Here is a 27,287-nt window from a genome sequence, read left to right as displayed (position 1 = left end):
CTTGTACCCTGCTCAGTAGCTCTAGCTTGTACCCTGCTCAGTAGCTCTGGCTTGTACCCTGCTCAGTAGCTCTGGCTTGTACCCTGCTCAGTAGCTCTAGCTTGTACCCTGCTCAGTAGCTCTAGCTTGTACCCTGCTCAGTAGCTCTAGCTTGTACCCTGCTCAGTAGCTCTAGCTTGTTCCCTGCTCAGTAGCTCTGGCTTGTACCCTGCTCAGTAGCTCTGGCTTGTACCCTGCTCAGTAGCTCTGGCTTGTACCCTGCTCAGTAGCTCTGGCTTGTACCCTGCTCAGTAGCTCTAGCTTGTACCCTGCTCAGTAGCTCTAGCTTGTACCCTGCTCAGTAGCTCTAGCTTGTACCCTGCTCAGTAGCTCTAGCTTGTACCCTGCTCAGTAGCTCTAGCTTGTTCCCTGCTCAGTAGCTCTGGCTTGTACCCTGCTCAGTAGCTCTGGCTTGTACCCTGCTCAGTAGCTCTGGCTTGTACCCTGCTCAGTAGCTCTGGCTTGTACCCTGCTCAGTAGCTCTGGCTTGTACCCTGCTCAGTAGCTCTAGCTTGTACCCTGCTCAGTAGCTCTAGCTTGTACCCTGCTCAGTAGCTCTAGCTTGTACCCTGCTCAGTAGCTCTAGCTTGTACCCTGCTCAGTAGCTCTGGCTTGTACCCTGCTCAGTAGCTCTAGCTTGTACCCTGCTCAGTAGCTCTAGCTTGTACCCTGCTCAGTAGCTCTAGCTTGTACCCTGCTCAGTAGCTCTAGCTTGTACCCTGCTCAGTAGCTCTAGCTTGTTCCCTGCTCAGTAGCTCTAGCTTGTACCCTGCTCAGTAGCTCTGGCTTGTACCCTGCTCAGTAGCTCTGGCTTGTACCCTGCTCAGTAGCTCTGGCTTGTACCCTGCTCAGTAGCTCTTGGCACGCTTTCTTTCTGCCGTCTCCTGCCGGGTATTTTGATGCAAAGGTAGCATGGCGCGTGTCGAAGTGCCGCTTTACATTCGACCGTTTCATCGATGTAATTTTGTCTTTGCAAATTAGACACACCGCAGAATTTGCTCTCTCCACAAAGGCGAATTCTTCAGTCCATTCGGCCTGAAATGTACGATACTCGTCATCTTTTTTTCTTTTCGCCATCTTCTTCGTCGAAGGGTTAGCTTTGAGCTAATGACCGAGCAGACTGATTCAAAAGGGGGCGTTTACCTGTTTTACGTAGTCCAGTATCATCCAATTTAAAATAATGCTCCTGCAGCCCTGAACAGGACATGAAAAATCGATGGATGGATTAAAACAAGTGAGAATATTTAGTTTTATCTGCGAGCCAGAGGCAGTCATCAAAAGAGCCACACCTGGCTGGCGAGCCATAGGTTCCTGACCCCTGCCTTAGAAGGAGGAAAGATCACCAACTTGGTGGCAGAGTGACCCTGAAGCGTTGCTTTGCTTGTTAAACACACCTGCAGGCGACCTTTTATCTGCTGGGATGGTGGCTGCTCTGCAGCATCGTGCTTCTTCTTTCCTCCGTTTGTGATTTATCAAACATCTGATCACCTGCATCATCACTTCCTGATTTATTCCACCTGTGTTTTTAGCTCCTCCAGCTTTAATCCAGTCAGTCGTACTCTGCAGAAAACAGGAGCTCCTCGGTAAAGTTTATGTTTTCTTCTGATGAAACGGGAAGAAAACGCCTCCTTCTGAACCTCCTGTTGCAGAGTTGGACGAGAAGTACATCGTTCTGATCTTCGAGAACGGCTTGGCGATGAAGGAGCAGATGATCCTGGAGGACATTCTGGGCGTGATCGGCGCTGCCAGCAGCCTCAGCAGCTTCCCTTCCAAGCTGACGTTCGAGGAGGCCAACATCCGCCTGGTCAACTACAACAAGACGATTAAGCAGAAGTGGGAGAAGGTGGGTTTGGCGCCGTGATGCTTGGTCGTTGTTGGCTGTTAATTCTCATGTCTTTGAATGATAAACGAGGTAAAAACGACCCGGGATGGACTCGATCCAGCAGCTTTCTTTGGTCTGATTTAGTGAATTCTTTAACCTTCCTGAATGGGACCAGTTTCAGTGCCTCTGAAGCTCCAGTTTCTCTTCTTCTGTTGCAGAAACCAGCTCAAACCACAGCTTCCCCGGTCATGTCTGTCGGGATGCCGGGTCGCACACGGATGGCCACCCGCCAGCAAACCAGCTCGTACTTTGAGGATGGAGACGACATGACCGACCTCCAGCCCACCTTTTCCGGTCCAGTAATGAAGTGAGTGACTCTGCCTCACTGTCAGTTCTCCGGTCCTCCCCTGGACTTTATTAACACCAGATCTGCTGCTGGGTTTGGTTCTTTAATGCTGCCAAACGGTGGTGTTCAGTCTGTCCATCGGAGCAAAAAGCAGACGAGCTCCTGGATGGATTCACTCTTTCAAATGTACATAAATCAACCCCCATGATCATTTGAAAGAATATTTCACAGATTTTAAAGGGAAACTCCGGTGTTTTTAAACCTCAAGCTTATTTCTGGTCCCTTGGTCCAAACTTTCAGGTGTTTCTGGGACTATTTTCTTCTGCGGATTGAATTCAATTCAGGCTGGTATTAAAGGGGAACTCCGGTGTTTTTAAACCTTTATTTCTCTTCTCTTTTGATCCCTTCCCTCCTTTTTACCGTGATGTGATGGTATTGTTATTCTTTTGTGTCCTCCCCTGCACATTAACACTCTATCTGCTGCTGGGTTTGGTTCTTTAATGTTGCCAAACGGTGGTGTTCAGTCTGTCCATCGGAGCAAAAAGCAGACGAGCTCCTGGATGGATTCACCCCATTTTGCAGGTGTATCGCGATCATTTGAAAGAATATTTCGCAGATTTTAAAGGGAAACTCCGGTGTTTTTAAACCTCGAGCTTATTTCTGGTCCCTTGGTCCAAACTTTCAGGTGTTTCTGGGACTATTTTCTTCTGCGGATTGAATTCAATTCAGGCTGGTATTAAAGGGGAACTCCGGTGTTTTTAAACCTTCTTTCTCCTCTCTTTTCTTTTGATCCCTTCCCTCCCTTTTACCGTGATGTGATGGTATTGTTGTTCTTTTGTGTCTCTTCACTCTTCATTAACTGCTGTAGCAACACCTCATAAAAAGAATATTGACTGCAACAAAAGCCTGAAAATGGCGGCATTGATCAGCTGTAAAGGCGAAAAGCAACAAACAGCACATCTGTGCACGTGTCTGTGCACGTGTCTGAAGAAGGCTGTGAGGATTAATGCAAGAATAACAAAGAGAAAACGTGCACACGACTGTTTAAAACCAACAATTTCAGTAAAAATGGTTGAAGCCGGGTCTCATATTTATATTATTATTATTATTTTTACTGCAAAACATGTTGGAATAATTTGGGACTTAAAGGGGAACTCCGGTGTTTTTAAACCTTATTTCTGGCATGAAATACGTTCATCTGCTCACTGAGAACAGTTTGGTGAAAGTCGGCGTCCTTCAGAAGATATTTAGATAACTGGAGATCCATATAACGGAGTGAACGGGGCTTAGAGGATGCAGCCTCTAAATAAGGCATTATCTGTCTTTATTTCACCAATACTTTAAGAAGAATGAATGAATGAACGTGTGCTATAGCTCTGTTAGCTCATAGCTGCTGTTATGTGGCTACTTGCAGCTATAGGAGAGCTAACGGAGGGATTTCTACACAGGCACTCTACTGGGACCACTTCATCCACACGCCCCCCTGCAGCACAGTTTATTCACTCCGTGCTCTGTGACAGTCGGCTAACTTCACACAGAGTTTGCTGCTGATAGTTTTGTGCAACATGGCAGGATATTTATCAGATTTATGTAGAAATCCCTCCGTTAGCTCTCCTATAGCTGCAAGTAGCCACATAACAGCAGCTAAGAGCTAACAGAGCTATAGCACACGTTCATTCATTCATTCTTCTTAAAGTATTGGTGAAATAAAGACAGATAATGCCTTATTATATGGAAGATATTTAGATTCCTTGGGGCTTAGATGATGCAGCCTCTAAATAAGGCATTATCTGTCTTTATTTCACCAATACTTTAAGAAGAATGAATGAATGAACGTGTGCTATAGCTCTGTTAGCTCATAGCTGCTGTTAGCTCATAGCTCTGTTAGCTCATAGCTCTGTTAGCTCATAGCTGCTGTTATGTGGCTATAGGAGAGCTAACGGAGTTCCCCTTTAATAACACGCTTTCGGAGGCTAAAGCTTCACATTTTTAGTCCTTGTTTCCAGCAGCTGCAGCAACGAGTCTCCTCCGTGTCTTTCAGGTTGATGGTGTACCCTCCGCCTCCAGCCAAAGGTGGCATATCGGTCACTAATGAAGACCTCCACTGCCTTAATGACGGAGAATTCCTCAACGATGTCATCATAGACTTTTATTTAAAGTGAGTGTTGCGTTTGTGCCTCAGCGTCTGAGCAGCCGGTCTGATCTGTGACTGCTGTTGTTTCTCTGTGCCGTCAGATATTTAGTGTTAGAGAAGTTAAAAAAAGAAGATGCGCAAAGAATCCACGTGTTCAGCTCCTTCTTCTACAAGCGGCTGAACCAGAGGGAGCGCCGCAGCGGCCCGGACACCACCAACCTGCCGTGAGTCATCAGCTCTGTGACATCAGCATTCGCAGCTCTTCACCGGTTCAACACCGCTTCACTTTGCTTCACTTTGCTTTGCAGAATCCAGAAGAGGAAGCACAACAGGGTGAAGACGTGGACTCGGCACGTGGATCTGTTCCAGAAGGACTTCATTTTTGTTCCCATCAATGAGTCGTGAGTGTTGCTTTTACTCAGAGTCCCGTCTCTCACATGAACGGGACGTTCTGACGTTAAAGTTGATCAGAAGTTGGTTATTTCAAGCTTAAATGGCAGCTGGAACATTTTGGTCTTATTTTCCCTGCATCTGCAGGTGAAAGCTGGGATTAGAAGTTAGCGGTGGGCGAAATGGCAAAAATATCACGATTCTTTAAAAATAAAATCACGATTTCGATTTCATCACAATCTTAAATTGAAAAGTGAAAAACAGACAGTGTTGCAGAAGTATTTTCGGCAGCTCGTACCGCGGCTCAACTACTTGAAGCAGGCGTTTGAACGCCTCCTTTTCTACCGTCTTGAACGGTACCGATACTTTGCAAAATAAAAGCTAACTGCTTCTATTACCTCTTTCCATCGCTTGCTTGACTTGTCATAGGAGAGCCTTTGTCAAAAGCCTGTGTAAATGTTGTCTGTTTTGGCCTTAGCTAGCCGCTGCTTACGCTAGCTGCTGCTTACGCCAGCCGCTGCTTACGCCAGCCGCTGCTTACGCCAGCCGCTGCTTACGCTAGCTGCTGCTTACGCCAGCCGCTGCTTACGCTAGCTGCTGCTTAAGCTAGCTGCTGCTTAAGCTAGCTGCTGCTTAAGCTAGCTGCTGCTTAAGCTAGCTGCTGCTTACGGTAGCCGCTGCTTACGGTAGCCGCTGCTTAAGCTAGCCGCTGCTTAAGCTAGCCGCTGCTTACGCCAGCCGCTGCTTACGCCAGTTGCCGCTTACGCCAGTTGCCGCTTACGCCAGCCGCCGCTTACGCCAGCCGCCGCTTACGCCAGCCGCCGCTTACGCCAGCCGCCGCTTACGCCAGCCGCCGCTTACGCCAGCCGCCGCTTACGCCAGCCGCCGCTTACGCCAGCCGCCGCTTACGCCAGCCGCCGCTTACGCCAGCCGCCGCTTACGCCAGCCGCCGCTTACGCCAGCCGCCGCTTACGCCAGCCGCCGCTTACGCCAGCCGCCGCTTACGCCAGCCGCCGCTTACGCCAGCCGCCGCTTACGCCAGCCGCCGCTTACGCCAGCCGCCGCTTACGCCAGCCGCCGCTAACGCCAGCCGCCGCTAACGCCAGCCGCTGCTAACGCCAGCCGCTGCCTCCCCTGCGGTGCCGGTGCCGCCGGGCCCCTTGCTGTTTGGCTCTCAGCATACTGTTTGGATGCTTCTTCTTCAAGTGATTGAACAGGTTCGTCCTGTTTCCACCTGACCTGCGAACCGTTTCTGTGCAAACTTTGCAAATTACATTTATTTGCACTTGATCAGTTGCGGCAAATCCAAATCAATTCCATATAATTGAGGAATTTTTATTAGCAACCAGCTCCTCCGTTTGGCTTTCAGCCACAGCTCTCCATGCAGCTACACACAGACAAGGAGACGGGTAAGAAAGCGCGTCACGGCCCGTAGGTCGCTGTGATTGGTCGGTCTGGTTGATGATGTAACACGTCTGGTGCATCAGCATAGAACTGTAATTTATAGACTGTGCCTGAGACGATCTCTGCAGTTTAACAGATCGTCTTCACGTTGCATTCCTTCACGATTTAATATCGTCATATCGCCCCTAATTAGAAGCGGCTTTCTGGACCTTATTTGACCTTATTTGACCTTATTTGAGGCTCTAACCTTTAAAAGATGAGACTGAGCCGCTCTGAGGACGGCGTTTGTTCTGCAGGGTTCCAGCGATGAATATCCTCCTGAAAGTGGAGTAACTGTTCTCATTACTGATGGGCTTTCTTCTTCATGAAGGATCAGCCTGGTTAGTCCTGATGTTTTTGCTGGATAAGAGAATTCTGGCAGATTCAGAGGCTTATTATTTGGGTTAATGGAAAATGTTGACCGGGCCAGTCCAGGTACGTTGGACCCGTCCCATCCTGGAACATCTGCAGAGTTCAAACGCTCCTCCTCAGGACACGTTACAGATGTGCAAGATTTATTTGGGTCAGTTCCACATCTGGATATCCGGGCTGCAGATGTGGTTTTATGTTATTTTATCCTCATAAATCTCTGTCCAGAACCTCTTGAAACCATTCCAGACTGTTACAGTTTCAGAACATCTCTAATCGCTCGTCTCCTCAGAGCTCACTGGTACCTGGCGGTCATTTGTTTCCCGGGCCTCGAGGGTCCGATATTTGAGAAGAACCTGCAGTACCAGGGCTCGGCGCCGGCCTCCAGCTCCGCTGCAGAGCTCCAGTCGGAGGAGAACATCCCGGACCACTGCCGCCCGCTGTCGCCGGACAGGGACGGGCTGGACAGCTCCTCCGGGCCGCCGTCCCCCGCCGGGCCTGAGGGGTCGGCGCAGGGTCAGGCTGACTGTGATGTCACCGCTGACTCCGCCTTCGCAGAGGGCAGCCAGGAGCCCCTGGGCAACGGCCAGGTTGAACCCGAGCAGCCGTACACGAGTGAGTTGAGCTGCAGCATCTGCTGGTCTGAGTCCGATGAGTTGGAGGGAGATTTACGCTCATTTGTTCCTGCAGGCGAGTTGCACAGAATCAGCGTTTGTTACGGCTCAACAAAGGGCGACGACGACACCTACACCTTCTCTGATGACCAGAGCTCCTGTCAGGTACCCCCCCCCCTCCTTTCTCCTTGCATTTGATCCCATTTGGCCTTAATTGCTGGTGCAGTCGGTGAGTTTTTCCGCCCGTGTGCAGGACGAGTGCAGCGACGACGGGACTCTGGCTGAAGATGCCGTCAGCGCCGACGTCTCCAGCTTAGCCTCGAAACCAACCATCTGCAAACAGTGAGTGGCTGCACTGCTGCGCTCCGGCCTGCAGGGGGTGCTGCTGAGGTGTAAACCTGCAGTTTGTCTCTTTCAGGCCTTGCATTCTCATCATGGACTCGCTGCGAGGCCCGGCCCGGTCCACCGTGGTGAAGACTCTGAGAGAGTGAGTGCTGCTCGGCAGGATTGTTGCTTCCCACATGGTGATCTGCAGCTGATGGGCTGTGTGTGGGTGCGCTTGTTTTAGGTACCTGGAGGTGGAGTGGGAGGTGCGCAAAGGGAACCAGCGCGGCTTTGGGAAGGATGTGATGAGGGGCTCCAGCCCACGCGTGCCTCAGCAGGATAACTTCAGCGACTGCGGAGTCTACGTCCTGCAGTATGTGGAGAGCTTCTTCGAGGTGAACAAACTGTTTCCGCTTCAGTTAAACAGCATCTTTTAAACCATTTTTAAAAGACATTTCTTTGACATTGTAGTAAAACTGGATAAAGATTCAGATCAGGTGATGTCGTGTGAAATGTTTGCTTTGCTTGGAGTGAAACCAAATGTGCAGAATGCAGCAGAAATACGACCCTTGGTGCAAACTTTCAGGTGTTTCTGGGACTATTTTCTTCTGCGGATTGAATTCAATTCAGGCTAGTTTTAAACGGGAACTCCGGTGTTTTTAAACCTTATTTCTGGCATGAAATACGTTCATCTACTCACCGAGAACAGTTTGGTGAAAGTCGGCGTCCTTCAGAAGATATTTAGATAACTGGAGATCCATATAACGGAGTGAACGGGGCTTAGAGGATGCAGCCTCTAAATAAGGCATTATCTGTCTTTATTTCACCAATACTTTAAGAAGAATGAATGAATGAACGTGTGCTATAGCTCTGTTAGCTCATAGCTCTGTTATGTGGCTACTTGCAGCTATAGGAGAGCTAACGGAGGGATTTCTACACAGGCACTCTACTGGGACCACTTCATCCACACGCCCCCCTGCAGCACAGTTTATTCACTCCGTGCTCTGTGACAGTCGGCTAACTTCACACAGAGTTTGCTGCTGATAGTTTTGTGCAACATGGCAGGATATTTATCAGATTTAGACGACGTGGACGACGAGTTTGAGTAAGATGGACGTTCTTACCGGAGTGAATGAGCTGTGCTGCAGGGGGGCGTGTGGATGAAGTGGTCCCAGTAGAGTGCCTGTGTAGAAATCCCTCCGTTAGCTCTCCTATAGCTGCAAGTAGCCACATAACAGCAGCTATGAGCTAACAGAGCTATGAGCTAACAGAGCTATAGCACACGTTCATTCATTCATTCTTCTTCAAGTATTGGTGAAATAAAGACAGATAATGCCTTATTTAGAGGCTATTTCGTGCCAGAAATAAGGTTTAAAAATACCAGAGTTCCTCTTTAATGGTTGAAGCTAACAGAATAGTTTTGGGTCACAGAGCAGCTCTGTGGCTCATCAGGATATTTATTTCGGTCCTTTTCTGTGAATAAGAGTTTCTTTCTTTCTTTCTTTCCGTGCAGAATCCGATTCCCAGTTTCCACCTACCGGTGAACTTGTCGGAATGGTTTCCTCAGCCGAGGATGAAGACGAAGCGCGAGGAGATCAGGGAGCTGATTCTGAAGATCAAGGAGCAGCAGGAACTGGACAAGAGGGAGTCGGACCAAGTGGCGGCTCCCCCGGGCTCGCCTGAAGAGCCTGAGATCGAAGAGACCTCTGGGCTGATGGACAAGCCCCCAAATCTATTAACCAGCCCCTGAGCCCACCCCAGCCTCCTCCTCCGTCTCCATTGGATCGTACTCTGCTGGTTTCGCTTTCAGACGGTCCTCCTCCCTTCACCCCGAACATCAGACCACACCTTTGACTTTGTATTGAATAAAAGATGACGTGTAAATATGCTGGAGTTTTTCCGCTGCCTTTGTAATTTACTGTTTTATGACTCATTCTCCAAGTGGCCCATTAACTTATGTTTCATAGATGTTCTTCTCCCCAGAAGGATCTGTGCAGAAGACACTGTTTCGCTCTTGCATCGTTATTTTTTATGCTTCGACTTGTTTAGAGGGAGATGATAGTGATAAATATTGAGAACATTGTAGTAGTTTGAAAGTTAACGATCCACCTATTCAGAAGAAGGAAAAGAGAAACTTTTCAGAAGATTTATTTGAAGCTCATGAGTCACATGCGTAGTTCGGTGCCTGTTGTGTCTCTGCGATGTTGAGTGGATTCATTTTCAACATTAAAACAACCTTAGATGCAAGAGCACTTCCTGTGTCCGAGCTTCTCATTTCTGCTGTGTATTAATCTAAAGTTTGAGTGTCAGAAAGGTTGGAAACGGTCCCCCTGATCCACACCTGCTGTCTTTTTGCACATTTTGCTGTTATGTGGAAGTACGTCCCACATGTTGTACCTTTCAGGGTATTTTGTAGCTTAATAAAGGAGCAAAAAACGATTTGCTCCATCATTTAAAAGCATTTCTATGAACACACAGATCCTATCTGATCATTGCTTATTTCAGTTGTTCACTGCAGCCTTTGAGGTGCTTGTTTTTTACCTTTGAATGAGGACAGATGAGTCAGATTATGGGGTTTGTTGGTGCCCTCTAGCGGCCACAGCGCGTAATTACACACATTCATATGAGAAATGCACAAAACGTTGAATAAAAGATTAGATTTCACTTATTGTTTTAGTTTAAATGTCAGAAGTATTAGCACGATGAAAGAAATGGTGTCACCAACAGTTGGTTAATGCTAACAGACTTTCAACTTGGTGCTTTAGTTTAAACGAGTTGTTTTCTGCATGGATCTGTGGGCAGATCTATAGTTATGGTTGTAGTTTTAATGCATTTATCTGTGGTTGTGTTTGGCATGATGACAGCTGTTTAGCAGTCAGAATTCAACCAGCTGCAGCACAACAAACCAGATTTCATCGGGTTTGATCTAGCTGAACAGATTTGTGTCTGAATGTATAAAGACGACTAAGATTATCTCAAAATGTCAGAATAACACCTTTATCCCCTGACTCTGGGGGAGTCCTGGCCCGTCCTCCCTCCTTCTGTTTACGGACATTAAATCTTCTACTTTTTTGGCCTTTCAGATAATGCAACAGGCTTATTCTACTTACCGGCTCGGTTCCTGTGGAAGCAGTAAGGGTTCACTTACTTTTTTTCATACACTGCTTCTGTGTTTTGTCTCAGTTTTTGTTCCTGAAATCATGACACAGTGTGATGTGTCAGGTGTTGTTGACCTGACCAGTAAAACCAAACCAGACAAAAACAACAAAACCAAACCAGACAAAAACAACAAAACCAAAACAGACAAAAACAACAAAACCAAAACAGACAAAAACAACAAAACCAAACGAGACAAAAAACAACAAAACCAAAAGAGACAAAACAACAAAACAAAACCAAACCAGACAAAAAACAACAAAACCAAACTGACAAAAACAACAAAACCAAAAGAGACAAAAAACAACAAAACCAAAAGAGACAAAACAACAAAACAAAACCAAACCAGACAAAAAACAACAAAACCAAACCAGACAAAAAACAACAAAACCAAACCAGACAAAAACAACAAAACCAAAAGAGACAAAACAACAAAACAAAACCAAACCAGACAAAAAACAACAAAACCAAACCAGAGAAAACAACAAAACCAAACTGACAAAAACAACAAAACCAAAAGAGACAAAACAACAAAACAAAACCAAACCAGACAAAAACAACAAAACCAAAAGAGACAAAACAACAAAACAAAACCAAACCAGACAAAAACAACAAAACCAAACCAGACAAAAAACAACAAAACCAAACCAGACAAAACAACAAAACCAAAAGAGACAAAACAACAAAACAAAACCAAACCAAACCAGACAAAAAACAACAAAACCAAACCAGAGAAAACAACAAAACCAAACCAGAGAAAACAACAAAACCAAAAGAGACAAAACAACAAAACAAAACCAAACCAGACAAAAACAACAAAACCAAACCAGACAAAAAACAACAAAACCAAACCAGAGAAAACAACAAAACCAAACTGACAAAAACAACAAAACCAAAAGAGACAAAACAACAAAACAAAACCAAACCAGACAAAAAACAACAAAACCAAACTGACAAAAACAACAAAACCAAAAGAGACAAAACAACAAAACAAAACCAAACCAGACAAAAACAACAAAACCAAACCAGACAAAAAACAACAAAACCAAACCAGAGAAAACAACAAAACCAAACTGACAAAAACAACAAAACCAAAAGAGACAAAACAACAAAACCAAACCAGAGAAAACAACAAAACCAAACCAGACAAAAAACAACAAAACCAAACCAGACAAAACAACAAAACCAAACCAGACAAAAACAACAAAACCAAACCAGACAAAAAACAACAAAACCAAACCAGAGAAAACAACAAAACCAAACTGACAAAAACAACAAAACCAAACCAGACCAGACAAAAACAACAAAACCAAACCAGACAAAAACAACAAAACCAAAAGAGACAAAACAACAAAATTAAACCAGACAAAACAACAAAACCAAACCAGACAAAAAACAAAACCAAACCAGACAAAAAACAACAAAACCAAACCGGACAAAACAACAAAACCAAACTGACAAAAACAACAAAACCAAAAGAGACAAAAAACAACAAAACCAAACCAGACAAAAACAACAAAACCAAATCAGACAAAAACAACAAAACCAAAAGAGACAAAAAAACAACAAAACCAAACCAGACAAAACAACAAAACCAAACTGACAAAAACAATAAAACCAAAAGAGACAAAAACAATAAAACCAAAAGAGACAAAAACAATAAAACCAAAAGAGACAAAAACCAAACTGACAAAAACCAACAAAACCAAACCAGACAAAAAACAACAAAACCAAACCAGACAAAAAACAAAACCAAACCAGACAAAAAACAACAAAACCAAACCAGACAAAACAACAAAACCAAACTGACAAAAACAACAAAACCAAAAGAGACAAAAAACAACAAAACCAAACCAGACAAAAACAACAAAACCAAAAGAGACAAAAAAACAACAAAACCAAACCAGACAAAACAACAAAACCAAACTGACAAAAACAATAAAACCAAAAGAGACAAAAACAATAAAACCAAAAGAGACAAAAACAACTAAACCAAACCAGACAAAAAACAAAACCAAACCAGACAAAAAACAACAAAACCAAACCAGACAAAAAACAACAAAACCAAACCAGAGAAAACAACAAAACCAAACTGACAAAAACAACAAAACCAAAAGAGACAAAACAACAAAACAAAACCAAACCAGACAAAAAACAACAAAACCAAACTGACAAAAACAACAAAACCAAAAGAGACAAAACAACAAAACAAAACCAAACCAGACAAAAACAACAAAACCAAACCAGACAAAAAACAACAAAACCAAACCAGAGAAAACAACAAAACCAAACTGACAAAAACAACAAAACCAAAAGAGACAAAACAACAAAACCAAACCAGAGAAAACAACAAAACCAAACCAGACAAAAAACAACAAAACCAAACCAGACAAAACAACAAAACCAAACCAGACAAAAACAACAAAACCAAACCAGACAAAAAACAACAAAACCAAACCAGAGAAAACAACAAAACCAAACTGACAAAAACAACAAAACCAAACCAGACCAGACAAAAACAACAAAACCAAACCAGACAAAAACAACAAAACCAAACCAGACAAAACAACAAAACCAAAAGAGACAAAACAACAAAACCAAACCAGACAAAACAACAAAACCAAACCAGACAAAAAACAAAACCAAACCAGACAAAAAACAACAAAACCAAACCGGACAAAACAACAAAACCAAACTGACAAAAACAACAAAACCAAAAGAGACAAAAAACAACAAAACCAAACCAGACAAAAACAACAAAACCAAATCAGACAAAAACAACAAAACCAAAAGAGACAAAAAAACAACAAAACCAAACCAGACAAAACAACAAAACCAAACTGACAAAAACAATAAAACCAAAAGAGACAAAAACAATAAAACCAAAAGAGACAAAAACAATAAAACCAAAAGAGACAAAAACAATAAAACCAAAAGAGACAAAAACCAAACTGACAAAAAACAACAAAACCAAACCAGACAAAAAACAAAACCAAACCAGACAAAAAACAACAAAACCAAACCAGACAAAACAACAAAACCAAACTGACAAAAACAACAAAACCAAAAGAGACAAAAAACAACAAAACCAAACCAGACAAAAACAACAAAACCAAAAGAGACAAAAAAACAACAAAACCAAACCAGACAAAACAACAAAACCAAACTGACAAAAACAATAAAACCAAAAGAGACAAAAACAATAAAACCAAAAGAGACAAAAACAACTAAACCAAACCAGACAAAAAACAAAACCAAACCAGACAAAAAACAACAAAACCAAACCAGACAAAAAACAACAAAACCAAACCAGAGAAAACAACAAAACCAAACTGACAAAAACAACAAAACCAAAAGAGACAAAACAACAAAACAAAACCAGACAAAAAACAACAAAACCAAACTGACAAAAACAACAAAACCAAAAGAGACAAAACAACAAAACAAAACCAAACCAGACAAAAACAACAAAACCAAACCAGACAAAAAACAACAAAACCAAACCAGAGAAAACAACAAAACCAAACTGACAAAAACAACAAAACCAAAAGAGACAAAACAACAAAACCAAACCAGAGAAAACAACAAAACCAAACCAGACAAAAAACAACAAAACCAAACCAGACAAAAAACAACAAAACCAAACCAGACAAAAACAACAAAACCAAACCAGACAAAAAACAACAAAACCAAACCAGAGAAAACAACAAAACCAAACTGACAAAAACAACAAAACCAAACCAGACCAGACAAAAACAACAAAACCAAACCAGACAAAAACAACAAAACCAAACCAGACAAAACAACAAAACCAAAAGAGACAAAACAACAAAACCAAACCAGACAAAACAACAAAACCAAACTGACAAAAACAACAAAACCAAAAGAGACAAAAAACAACAAAACCAAACCAGACAAAAACAACAAAACCAAATCAGACAAAAACAACAAAACCAAAAGAGACAAAAAACAACAAAACCAAACCAGACAAAAACAACAAAACCAAATCAGACAAAAAACAAAACCAAACCAGACAAAACAACAAAACCAAACTGACAAAAACAACAAAACCAAAAGAGACAAAAAACAACAAAACCAAACCAGACAAAAACAACAAAACCAAATCAGACAAAAACAACAAAACCAAAAGAGACAAAAAAACAACAAAACCAAACCAGACAAAACAACAAAACCAAACTGACAAAAACAATAAAACCAAAAGAGACAAAAACAATAAAACCAAAAGAGACAAAAACAATAAAACCAAAAGAGACAAAAACCAAACTGACAAAAACCAACAAAACCAAACCAGACAAAAAACAACAAAACCAAACCAGACAAAAAACAAAACCAAACCAGACAAAAAACAACAAAACCAAACCAGACAAAACAACAAAACCAAACTGACAAAAACAACAAAACCAAAAGAGACAAAAAACAACAAAACCAAACCAGACAAAAACAACAAAACCAAAAGAGACAAAAAAACAACAAAACCAAACCAGACAAAACAACAAAACCAAACTGACAAAAACAATAAAACCAAAAGAGACAAAAACAATAAAACCAAAAGAGACAAAAACAACTAAACCAAACCAGACAAAAAACAAAACCAAACCAGACAAAAAACAACAAAACCAAACCAGACAAAAAACAAAACCAAACCAGACAAAAAACAACAAAACCAAACCAGACAAAACAACAAAACCAAACTGACAAAAACAACAAAACCAAACCAGACCAAAAACAACAAAACCAAACCAGACAAAAACAACAAAACCAAACCAGACAAAAACAACAAAACCAAACCAGACAAAACAACAACAGCCAATAGTTTAGTCAACTTTATTTACGGAGCACATTTAAAGCAAAGTGCTGAGCAGTAAATTATTATAACCAACAGTAAAATGCAATAAAACAAGGTAAAACTAATGGTAAGACTAAAACTGAGTAATATCTAAGAACAACAGTAACATAGACAGTTAAAGACAGATGATTTACACTCATTACCGGAGCTTATTTCATGTATATTCATCATTTTTTCTGAAAGCTTTGAGTCATTTATTTGGTCAGAAACATGCTTCTCCCGATTATAATCTGACGCAGCTGTTTCATGTCACTGCGCGTTCAGGTGTGCAGAGGAAGCGCGTGCGTGTGACCCACCTGGTTGACTGAATTTAGGGCTGAAGCCGCGCGCAGCGCCCCCTGCGGGCCGCCCCGCCCCGCCGGGGACTATATATCCAGGCTGTGACGTCACGGGGCCCGTTTCCCAGGATCGCTGCGGGAGTGGGAGGCTGCGGGACGGGGAGAGTGTGGACCAGGCTGCCGGAGCGGACGCAGATTATCTGGAAACCACCGGCTCTGCTCAGGCTGTGCGCTTCCTCTCTGGGGATTAATAAAAAAGAGATATTCATATTGATACAAGCCAAGGGGCTGGAGACCCGGGAGGTTCTGCTAAGACGAGGTAGGTCGCACCGGCGTTTCCACCGGTAAAATTCACCAAATAATGCCGTGTTGTTAGCTAGCTGACGGGCTATGCAGCTTTGTGGCGCACCGGTGCTAACGAGCAGGAGTTCGTGGAGGTTGTCAACCCTCACTGATGAGCTTGACACGGTCTCCAACCTCAACCATCGTCTTCTTTTTCACATTTATCTCACATTTGCGGAAACGTAACTTGTGGCTGGATGTGTCCAGCTTTGTTGTGCAGAGCCGACGCCAGACCTCCTTCAGATATCCGATAATTTAAAGTTCTGTGAGCGACCAGTGAAGCCTGGAGCCTGGCACGAAACCCGACGACATCGGAGACGGTAGAAGCCGGACCGAGCCCGGCATCGGCGGTGAGCGCGCACGGACAGAGCACACGCACGCGCCGCTGGACATGTCAGACCCCACAACATGAGCGCGGCTGCGGCCTGCAGACTCTGCCCAGTCTGCGATTGAAAATGAATGGACGTGTTTTGCATGAGAAAAACAGGCAGCAGGTGGTGGGTCTGCTCGTTGTAATATTGCTTTAATGATAAGAGAAGTGGAGAGGAGGCAGAGAACAAGCCTCTGCTGTGGGTTTATCTGCGTTGCATGATTATATAAGAGCTCTCATTGTTTGTCCTGAGCTGGGCTGAAGCTGCTTTGAATTCATTGCTGAGATCTGTGTGAATTATACGTGTCTTTGGTTTAAACTTTGTGCTTTTTGTTGGGTGGAGGCCTCTCCAACGGGACTTTGACCTTTGCTCCTTCCTTACAACACCACTTTATTATGGCTGAATTGCCATAAGTGCTTTTTATGCACCCCCCCCCCTCCTCCTGTCAGAACTCAAGCTCAGCAAAACGCCTTGAAGGATGCCTCGGTTCCTGAAAGGCTCCTGGAGGAGGATGCTTGGATGTGTGGAGAGGAATCAAGGATGCACGGGTTAGGAAGCGAGATAAGGACGGAGTTGTGTGATGTCACAACAGGAAAGGGCTCTGATTGGAGGCGTCCTTCCTGAGTTGATGGCTCCGGGTCCAGTTGAGGAAATAATCCTGGATCGGTTCAGTCTGAGCGAAGAAACGTTCAGATTCCAGTCAGCTGCTGGTGAAGGAGAGCATTAAAAAAGCAGCGGGTCCAGTGACAGCCTTCCCGACCCGGCGGTGGAACGCAGGTTCTGTGAGGAGGTTCTGTGAGGAGCTGTGGAACTGACCCGGGACTGACCTCCGCTTCCCTGGAGTTCGGTTCCTCTGCTCCAGCAGCTGCAGGATGAGCGGGTCGAGTTGAACTGAGCCTTAAGGTCCAGTGGACCGGGTCCCGAGCCTTAAGGTCCAGCTGACCGGGTCCCGAGCCTTAAGGTCCGGCTGAGAGGAGCGGACCGGTTCCCGAGCCTTAAGGTCCGGCTGAGAGGAGCGGACCGGTTCCCGAGCCTTAAGGTCCGGCTGAGAGGAGCGGACCGGGTCCCGAGCCTTAAGGTCCAGCTGACCGGGTCCCGAGCCTTAAGGTCCAGCTGACCGGGTCCCGAGCCTTAAGGTCCAGCGGACCGGGTCCCGAGCCTTAAGGTCCAGTGGACCGGGTCCCGAGCCTTAAAGTCCGGCTGAGAGGACCGGGTCCTGAGCCTTAAAGTCCAGTGGACCGGGTCCTGAGCCTTAAGGTCCAGCTGACCGGCTCCTGAGCCTTAAGGTCCAGCTGACCGGTTCCCGAGCCTTAAGGTCCGGCTGAGAGGAGCGGACCGGGTCCCGAGCCTTAAAGTCCGGCTGAGAGGAGCGGGTCCCGAGCCTTCAGGTCCAGTGGACCGGGTCCTGAGCCTTAAGGTCCAGTGGACCGGGTCCTGAGCCTGGACGTGATTGGCTGCTGCTGCAGGGATGCTGTGACCACTCAATGCATGCTGGGTAATGGCCCCCCTCTCATTGAGGATAAGCCGTTTATTCGCATCTTTATCCACTTAAAGCGCTCGGCTCAGGATGAGGCTGTGGGGCGGGTGTTGGGTTCGCTGTCCGTGGCGTGCGCCGGGTTCCTCCCGTTGGGACACTGCGGGGGGGGGGGGCACCTGGAAGTTCCTGGAATATCTTGTTTTCATCAGTCATCCTGGTTTAATTGGTTTAATTTAAGTAAAAACAGCCGTTCTGGACTCTGGTTCTGACCCGTTGTGCACAGCTGTGCTCATATTTGAACCTTAACTGCTGACTTTGACAGATTCCCAGCCTTTCCACGCCGTTTAGGCGGTTTCTGCAAAGGGAGAGGAGCTGTTTCGGGTGTATTTTTCAGCCCCCCCCATGGAGAATGGCCCACTCTGGGAGCCCTTCTGTGGGTTCAATCGGCCTCTTTGTTTGTTCTCGATCTCAGAGGAGTCAGAATAACCACGAGCGCAGCGTGTCTAAACAGTGCGTTTTCTGACTGATGGCGTCAGTAAAGGCCCCCCCCCCTCCAGATGGGGTGAAAACAGCTGTTTATACACCCCCCCCCTCCTCCTGGGAGGATGGAGCGGATGGTTTGTAGGTCAGGATGTCGTTTCTTTGGTTTTCGGTTTGGTCTCTTCTTCTTCATGGGTTTCTGGAAGGCGTGCGTTTCCCACTGATGATGCGTTTTAAACGGTCCAATAGCGTCCTGAACAAAATTTGGCTGCCTTCAGATGGACGGAACGGAGAAAAACGGGGAACCGGGACCAAATATATTTGATTTTATCAGTGAAATCAGGTCTAAAAAGTGAATTCTTTCACTCCCAGCCACACTTTAAGGGTGTGAATGTTGAGCAATGACTCGGCGAAAAGGTCGAGTTGTTGGTGCACATCTGGACTGAACCCAGATGGTTCCCAGACCTGAGACCCGTGTCCCCCCCCCCCCCCTCCAGATGGGGTGAAAACAGCTGTAAGGGAGGATGGAGCGGATGGTTTGTAGGTCAGGATGTCGTTTCTTTGGTTTTCAGTTTGGTCCTTCCTGCCGACTCCTCTTCTTCTTCATGGGTTTCTGGAAGGCGTGCGTTTCCCACTGATGATGCGTTTTAAACGGTCCAATAGCGTCCTGAACATCGTTGGCTGCCTTTTTATGGACGGAACGGAGAAAAACGGGGAACCGGGACCAAATGTATTTGATTTATCAGTGAAATCAGGTCTAAAAAGTGAATTCTTTCACTCCCAGCCACACTTTAAGGGTGTGAATGTTGAGCAATGACTCGGCGAAAAGGTCGAGTTGTTGGTGCACATCTGGACTGAACCCAGATGGTTCCCAGACCTGAGACCTGTGCCCCCCCCCTCCAGATGGGGTGAAAACAGCTGTAAGGGAGGAGGGAACGGATGGTTTGTAGGTCAGGACGTCGTTTCTTTGGTTTTCGGTTTGGTCCTTTGTGCCGACTCTTCTTCTTCTTCATGGGTTTCTGGAAGGCGTGCGTTTCCCACTGATGATGCGTTTTAAACGGTCCAATAGCGTCCTGAACATCATTGGCTGCCTTTTTATGGACGGAACGGAGAAAAACGGAGAAAAAAACGGGTAACCGGGACCAAATGTATTTGATTTTTCGGTGAAATCAGGTCTAAAAAGTGAATTCTTTCACTCCCAGACACACTTTAAGCTGTGAATGTTGAGCAATGACTCGGCGAAAAGGTCGAGTTGTTGGTGCACATCTGGACTGAACCCAGGTGGTTCCCAGACCTGAGACCCGTGTTCTTTCCTCTCAGTTCGCTGTTCATTCTGCTTCCATCCCTCTGAAAGCCTCTCATTTCAGAGGCTGTTGGTGAGAACGAAGCAAACCAGGAACAGAAAGTGGCGTCCGCTGATGGAGCAGCAGAGTTCATGCGTCTCCTGTTTCCGATGGCGATGAATTAAGCCTGGTGGGGACCCCCCCCACCGCCGCTATCAGCCTTTGTAATTAGAGGAATGTGAGCTGAATTAGTCACGCCACCCTGAGCAGAGCTCTAGCTGTTGATGGCGATGAGTGTCGACTTCCACGCCGCCGCCGCGGCGCTCCGGGGCCTCAGAGGCTGCTGGATTTAACCATTTAAAAGTGACAAAACGTGCCTTTATCTTCACATGAGAAGCTACGGAAGCCTGTTGGAGCCAAAATAAATGCAAAGATGTAGAAAAGTTTTATTTCTTCTTTTCATCTCAGAAATATTAAATGAAAACTGAGTCACAAAGTAAATAAATCTGCAACATTAGCTTTAGAATTACAGCATTTTTGCATAAATGAGTTTATTTATCTTATTTATTGATTTCTTTCTGTATTTATTTGGCAGTAAAAGCTTCCGTTTTGTCTCCTTCTGGATGAAAACGCACAGTAATTGTTGCAGTTTGTTAATTCATCGTAACTTCTGTCGGTTTCCTGCTGTCTCAAACTTTAATTCGGTTAATTTGGCGGTAGATGGCGAGTTAATTCAGGCTCTAAGGTCGGCCAAACAGATGTTAAACAGATGTTCACGCCCGTTTCTTCATGTAAATCCAGTTTTTTAAGTTGAAAACAAGCTTTGCTTCCTGTGTTTTGGTTCTTGGAAGCTGTGCTTTTGTCCTCCTGATGGTTTGAAGTCTTCCGGCTCTTTTTTGGCGTGTTCTTGGCGTGTTCTTGGCGTGTTCTGCAGCTCGCGGGTTCTGCTGGAGCTGAAAAACGCGCTCTGATCCGGTTCAAAGGGAATCTGCAGCCAGACTGGGCTGATGGTTCTGGAGGTCGGTGACGGTGTCGATCAGAGCTGCTCTGACCTGATCAGTGGCGTTTGAGGCGGCATTTTGCATCAAAGTTGTCGACCTTTGACCTTTAACCTCCTCTTAAAAGGTTTTTCTGTTCAGTTGATTTGTTTCAGCTTCTGTTGGAGCTGCTTTATTATTAAATTATTGCGGATTATTGATCCCAGTTCAGCGACTTTTCAGCAGAATCGGAGCTTCAGACGCAGCGTGATGCTGAGGGTTTTAACCGTGACGCTGCGGCGCTCTGCAGCGGCCGACCCGCTACGGTTCAGGGGCCACAGCTCTGAAACTGAGCATCCACTCGCTGAAGGGGCCGAGCTGGACGTCCTCCAGCTCCAGCGTTCTCTGGTTTTCATCGGAGGCTGTGAACAGAACTTCTCTGAGCAGGAGGTGGAGTTTTGCAGCCGGAGCAGCCGGAGTAGATGCTCCTCTGCTGTGTCCCGGAGCCTCGGATTGGTTGCCCTGGAGCACCTTTTCATTCCCACGCTTGGCAGCACTGGTTGGGGTGTTGTTGGAGCCTCGGATCGGTTGACATTCCTCAGCCGGGAGCGTTAAAAGCTGCTCAAACCGACTCTCTGTGAGCTCGCTCCGAACAAACAGGGGAGAACCTGCCGGTTCCGCTGCTTCCTGTTCTGCTGAGGCAGCTTAAAGAGGTCAGAAAGCGTGTGTTCACACCAGATAAAAGCATCGGTACGTCAGCCAGTTGCTCAACGGTGACCCTTTAGCTTGTTTTTGTGTGATTAGAGGCTTAAAGAGCCGAATGATCTCAGCTCAGAGCGTCTTAAAGCTCCGTAAAGCAGCTGAAATGTTCAGGCTTCCTCTGGTTTTCTCACTTTAAAAGAGTTTGGACGGTGGATTTTATTTCCACGCTCACTTCTCCTCCTCTCGGGCCGGCATGTAAATGAGCCCAACCCCTCGTGGCATCGGCACGGTGGCGCGGGCTGTAACCACGGCAACAGCGAGGCCGCCCATCGGTCCAGTCGCCCTGTCGGGATCTGGCGTTTTTGACCTTTGAAACCCCAGAGCTGGCAGAAAGCAGTGCTCTCTTCCTCTTCCTCTGCTGCTGGGGGTAACTTTCTGACTCCAACATGCTCAAAGTTTGCCGCCTTCGTGGCGTTCGCTGGCTGTGGGTCGTCACAGCGCTCGTTCGGTTTCTGTGGCTCCGCTCCAGCAGGACTTTGACCCCGGTTAATCTGCCTCTCTTTAGCACTTCTCTTCATGGTCTGAATGACACTGGGACACTTGTTTCAGCCGCTGCCAGGCTTTTACAGCTCACTATTTTATTACTAAATTTTCATGGAAAGTTTTGTGTCTGCGTCACTCAGGAGCTGCGTCTGGGCTGAAATGACATGATGGAAACGGCTCCCTCTGCTCTGGAAGACTTTCCCATGCATTTCAGAGGATGCTTCCTGTCTCAGGAGCTTCTCTTCTGCTCCATCTGCACATGTGAACAGCATAATTTACTCATAAAGCACATTTAAAAAGTAAAACACGCGATTAGAGACGGGTTAAAGGCGTGAAAAGGACTCTTTACAAAGTAAGAGCTGAAAGAACGGCTGCAGACGGACAGTTTTACACCCTGAGGGGTCATCACAGGCTGGATTTTTACCTTTCTGAGGCTTTCTGCCCCTGACCTGAAGGTTCTGGACGTGGGGGCAGGTAGATTTAAGCGTGTCCTGATACTAATGAGACAGAAACCTCCTCGTTGCATATTTATAGGCCAGCAGATGGATTCTGCCGGTTCGAGGGTTTGAGGACAGTTGTGGAACAGCTGGATGTCTGAGTAAAGGAAAAAAGTGTCATTTACAGACATCGAGGCCTTTAAATCGAGTCCCTGAACTTTATTTCTCAGTCGGACACATTTTCTGTGCAGTTCCAGCAGTTTTAAGACGTTCTCTGAGCTCGATTTGAGGTCAAAGCTGAAGCCCAGGTCATAAAAGGGCTCCAGTAATAATCTACTGCTTATCATTCTGCTGGTTATTACGGCGCCTGTCATCATGTGAGGAGGTTATCTGTCACCTGGGACCTTTCAGCCTGGGTGGGAACCATGTGACTTTGATTTGTTGCACCCGCTTGGTGATAATTGGTGCGTTCAGGTGCCTGTTTGTGGGTTTCTTCTGTGCTTTAAGGCGCAGTTTTGCTGCAGCCTCACATCTGGCAGCATGAAAGCAGCATGTGACCCTCGTATACGTTCAATTCAATTCAATTCAACTTTATTTATATAGCGCCAGATTACAACAATTGTCATCTCAAGGCACTTAAGTAATATAGTCCAATTCAAGCCAATTGGAATCCAATTAATTCTTATAGAGGAAGGGGAAAACCTCCTTGAACAGTCTGGTTGGGATTGGGTCTAACATACAAGTTGATGGTTTAGAAGAGACTATTGCTGTTGTTAGCTCAGAAAGATCAACTGGGCAGAAGCCGTCTAAATACAAATCAGGTTCTAAAGATACTTTTAAAGCTGCTTTAATTGATGATACATCAGTGGTAATAGTGGGAAGGATTCCATTAATCTTCTCTCTGATAGAAACAATTTTATTGATAAAGAATATCAGGAAATCATCACTGCTGAGAGTTAAAGGAATACATGGCTCAACAGAGCTCGGACTCTTTGTCAGCCTGGCTACAGCGCTGAAAAGAAACCTGGGATTATTCTGGCTACAGCGCTGAAGAGAAACCTGGGATTATTCTGGCTACAGCGCTGAAAAGAAACCTGGGATTATTCTGGCTACAGCGCTGAAAAGAAACCTGGGATTATTCTGGCTACAGCGCTGAAAAGAAACCTGGGATTGTTCTTATTCTCTTCTTTCAATAATGAATAATAAGCAGTTCTAGCTTTACGAAGTGCTTTCTTATACGTTATTAAACTATCTTTCCAGACTAATTGAGACTCTTCTAAATTAGAGGAACGCCACTGTCTCTCCAGCTTTCTTCTTCTGCTTTAAAGCAGCTGTGAATTATACCAAGGAGCCAACCTCCTGGTTCTGCTGCTCATTAATCCGACTGTTTCAGGTTCAGAGCAGACCTTTGAGCTCCTGTGGGTCCAGCGGGTGGAAAAAGCTGTTCTGCCTCAGCAAACCGATCCAATGTGAGCTGAATCGGTGGATTTGGGTCCAGTTTTCCCTCCTTTACCCGAGACGTTCACATGCAGCCTGTTGTTATATTTAGCTGCTGCTGCTCCACTGGACCTCGGCATTCGGTTGCCATGACATCGGTTATGCAACATCACGACACCGCTGAAGACTCACTGCAGAACCTTATTGTCTGCGTCTCCGTGGAGACGAGGCCCGGCCGGGCCTTCAGTGTTTGGGGGGGTCGGTCCCACACAGATGACATCATGAGAAAGCCTCAAACACATGAGTCACTGTTTTTATCTGCCTGATTTGGAGCAGTGAGAGGAAACTGTCGGTGGTATCAGGCCCGGATGAGGCCCGGCAGAAGGTCAGAGCTTTATCTCCTTCTTAAAGCGTTAAAACAGAATCCTGTTGGGTTGAATGGTTTTGATTGGGGTGGGGGGGGGTTATATGTGCGTTTTTGGACTTGGAAACCCCCCCGAGGGTTTCCAGAGGCGGTGCTGCAGGAGTTATTCAGTCCCTGGACACCAAAGTGAGCTGTATTTTTGGTCCAAAGTGGTTCTGGTTTACGGAGCGTTGGACTCCATCAGGCTCCGATCCTCATGGACAGGATCTGGAGGAGGGCGTCTGGTTCTGAACCTCAGGGTTCAGCTCTGCTTTCTGCAGATGATGTGGTTCTGTTGGCCTTCAGTTCACAGCTGAGTGTGAAGCAGCTCGTCCAGATCTGAGGCCCTGGTTCTGATCCTCCGGGTCGGGATGAGTCTCTGCCTCAGCTGGAGCAGTTTCAGCATCTCTGGACCTGGTTCTGGACCCTCTGGGTCAGGATGAGTCTCTGCCTCGGCTGGAGCAGTTTCACCATCTCTGGACCTGGTTCTGAACCTCCGGGTCGGGATGAGTCTCTGGACCTGGTTCTGATCCTCCGGGTCGGGATAAGTCTCTGCCTCAGCTGGAGCAGTTTCAGCATCTCTGGACCTGGTTCTGGACCCTCCGGGTCGGGATGAGTCAGCTCTTCCAGATCTGAGGCCGTGGTTCTGATCCTCCGGGTCGGGATGAGTCTCTGGACCTGGTTCTCAGTGATGCTGAGTTGGATCAGAGATGCTCCGGTCCGTTTGGTGAAGCTGAGCCGGAGGGAGAAGCTTTCCTCAGCTGAGGTGGTTCCTCTGGTTATGATGCCTCCAGGGAGGAGGCCCCGGGTCAGAACCAGAACTCACTGGAGGGATTATATATATCCCATCAGACCCGGGAACGCCTCAGGGCCCCCAGGAGGAGCTGGAGAGTCTCTCTGGGTTAATGTCTGGGTTTCCCTGCTGGACCTGTTGGTTCTGACCTCAGATCAGAGGAAGATGATGGATATTTCTTGTTTCCTCTTTAGTTTCCCTTTAGATGGTGATTCTAACATGGTTCTGACCTGGATGTGAACTTTTCTTCTTCTTCAGAAAGTTTCAAACTCAGGAGCCGGCAGGAAATGAGCAGATTGACCTGATCCAAAGGACACAGAACCGATTTAATCCGTCTCTGGTGCCTAGAATGAGCAAATAAACCCCCGGATAAAAAGGCCAGTGTGGATCACATGACCAGGGCGGCCCCCCGCTGTGCCACAGGTGCCGGTTCTGGGCTGGTACCAGTAAGGCCTCGCAGCAGCAGCTCCTCCCCAGAGTCATCTGCACTTTGACTCTCTGTGTAATGATCAACTTTTCGCTGCTCGTAACACATTTTATTAGAGCCAGGAGGATGACTCTCGTCAATGTTTGAACTGGATTCCAGGAAGTTTGTAAAAGATCAGCACTTTGGAAAGTGCTGAAATCATCGAGTGGCAGCTTGAGCAGGAGTGAAACCGGCGTTTCACCTGAACCTTTGTGCTGCAGGTGACTAAAAAGAGGTTTTCCAGCCTTGTGGCTGCTGCTGAATGGACTCGCCCTGCTCTTTAAACACACCCTGCTCAGGCCTGCCTGTCCTGTGGGTGCGGCTGCAGCCGGCAAATCGCTCGAAGGGCGCTTCGGCACAGAAACAAAGAGCGAAACTCCAAATATGTCAGCAGGTTGCTGCGGGACACAATAGGACCAGTTTTCTTGACGTTACTCTTTGTTACAGAGCCTCGTTTCACTCGTTCCTCCGGTCAGAATCATCTCCACGGGGCCAGGTAAATGAATTTATCGGGCTGATTTGGAGGATTATTGACAGAGCAGCACTTTGGATCTGATTGGAGGAGGAAACCTGAAGCTTTTTCAACCGTAAATGGCCTCATTATGAGATGAAACACGACTTCCTGAGTAGCTGATGTTCATCATCTCCCAGTGATAAGAGCGTCAAATGAAGCGTGATTCGCTCTCCTCTGAGTGATGAGTCACGATGAATTTACAGCTGTGGGTTTGCTGCTGGCTAAATATCATCCTTCAAAGTGAATTAAGCTGATTTAAACAGGAACTTAATATAGTAGATGTGCAGAAACGGCCCTAAAGAGAACAAATCTTCACCTTGACTGGATGAGAGGTTCAAACACACAAGAAACGCTTAATTTAGCAACATCTCTCATACAGATATTTAATTTCTCTTTCTTTTTAGATGAGTTGTCCTGAAAAGTCCTTTTTATGCACCTGCTGTCAGCTTTAAGGCATCTGTTCAGCTTTTACAGCTCAGTGCAGGAACCGAATGCTTCTAACACCCAGTATTATGTCCAATATCTCATCTTTTTACAGACATTTTACAACAAAGTCGTGAATTTAGGGAGTTGTAACTGATTTTAAAGCTCTTTGTACTAGCTTAGATCAGTCCTGCAAAGCTGCATCAGATTTAAGGCATCTGTTCAGCTTTTACAGCTCAGTGGTTCGCATCCAGTTGTGTTTCAGCCTCTCATCCCGGCGCTGCTGTCACAGTCGATCTGCCCTCGGGGAGTTTGTCCCTGAACACATCACGGGCCACGTGAGCGGCCCGAGCGGTCGCCACAGCGAGCTCTCAGTGAGCGACGCCACAGAGCCAACAATCGGCTGTTTGTCAGCAGAGGAGTGGGTCGACACGCATAACTGCAGGCCGGCTCAAACGCCACTTCCTATGAAATGTGTCGTCCTCTCAGAGCACACAAAGCAGCAGCTGCTGCAGCTCTGAGGGAAGCACTGATGGATGCAGCCAGAGTTTCCAATCCTGTGGCTTCTCTTCGGGTTTTCACCACACGGATGAAATAATCAGAACTTTTCTCAGATGGCAGTCACTCCGTGTTTCTCAGCAAAGCCTGGGCTGTTTCAGTGTGAGCTGAATGTGACGCTCACTGATTTAATAAATCGTTACAAGTGTTTAAAGGCGGGTTTACATTCGTATAGCTTTGGTTGTTCTTTATTGGAGGAGCTCTTTGGGTAACAGACAGACGTCCTTCAGCTTGGCAGGATTAATTTCAGGCTGACATACATTTACATACATGGTTTTTTATCGATACCGCGATATATA

The 27,287-nt window shown here is 46.0% G+C and overlaps 2 protein-coding genes across 7 annotated transcripts in view; both read left to right on the top strand.

Moving 5' to 3' along the window:
• The window catches only part of senp6a (SUMO specific peptidase 6a), a 37,506-nt gene extending 27,915 nt beyond the window's left edge, over positions 1-9,591 (top strand). For both annotated transcript variants that reach the window (XM_072361737.1, XM_072361738.1), the window contains 11 exons: positions 1,689-1,882; positions 2,080-2,228; positions 4,249-4,365; positions 4,443-4,565; positions 4,650-4,742; positions 6,836-7,158; positions 7,234-7,322; positions 7,411-7,499; positions 7,576-7,644; positions 7,726-7,876; positions 8,995-9,591. In XM_072361737.1, coding sequence (XP_072217838.1) covers positions 1,689-1,882; positions 2,080-2,228; positions 4,249-4,365; positions 4,443-4,565; positions 4,650-4,742; positions 6,836-7,158; positions 7,234-7,322; positions 7,411-7,499; positions 7,576-7,644; positions 7,726-7,876; positions 8,995-9,231 — 1,634 coding nt within the window. In that variant the 3' untranslated portion in view covers positions 9,232-9,591. The remainder of the gene's footprint in view (positions 1-1,688; positions 1,883-2,079; positions 2,229-4,248; positions 4,366-4,442; positions 4,566-4,649; positions 4,743-6,835; positions 7,159-7,233; positions 7,323-7,410; positions 7,500-7,575; positions 7,645-7,725; positions 7,877-8,994) is intronic.
• Positions 9,592-15,886: 6,295 nt separating this feature from the next.
• The window catches only part of LOC140266916 (unconventional myosin-VI-like), a 138,403-nt gene continuing 127,002 nt past the window's right edge, over positions 15,887-27,287 (top strand). For 3 of the 5 annotated variants that reach the window (XM_072362053.1, XM_072362052.1, XM_072362051.1), the window contains exon 1: positions 15,887-16,101. The gene's annotated coding sequence lies outside the window, so the exon portion shown is untranslated. The remainder of the gene's footprint in view (positions 16,102-27,287) is intronic. The other 2 variants (XM_072362055.1, XM_072362054.1) reach the window with 1 other exon arrangement.

Source organism: Leuresthes tenuis, unplaced genomic scaffold (genome assembly GCF_036924035.1).
Source record: "Leuresthes tenuis unplaced genomic scaffold, fLeuTen1.0.hap1 SCAF_13, whole genome shotgun sequence".
Taxonomy (NCBI): domain Eukaryota; kingdom Metazoa; phylum Chordata; class Actinopteri; order Atheriniformes; family Atherinopsidae; genus Leuresthes; species Leuresthes tenuis.
Note: the sequence above shows the minus strand (reverse complement) of the source record. Positions and strands in the feature narration are given on the sequence as shown.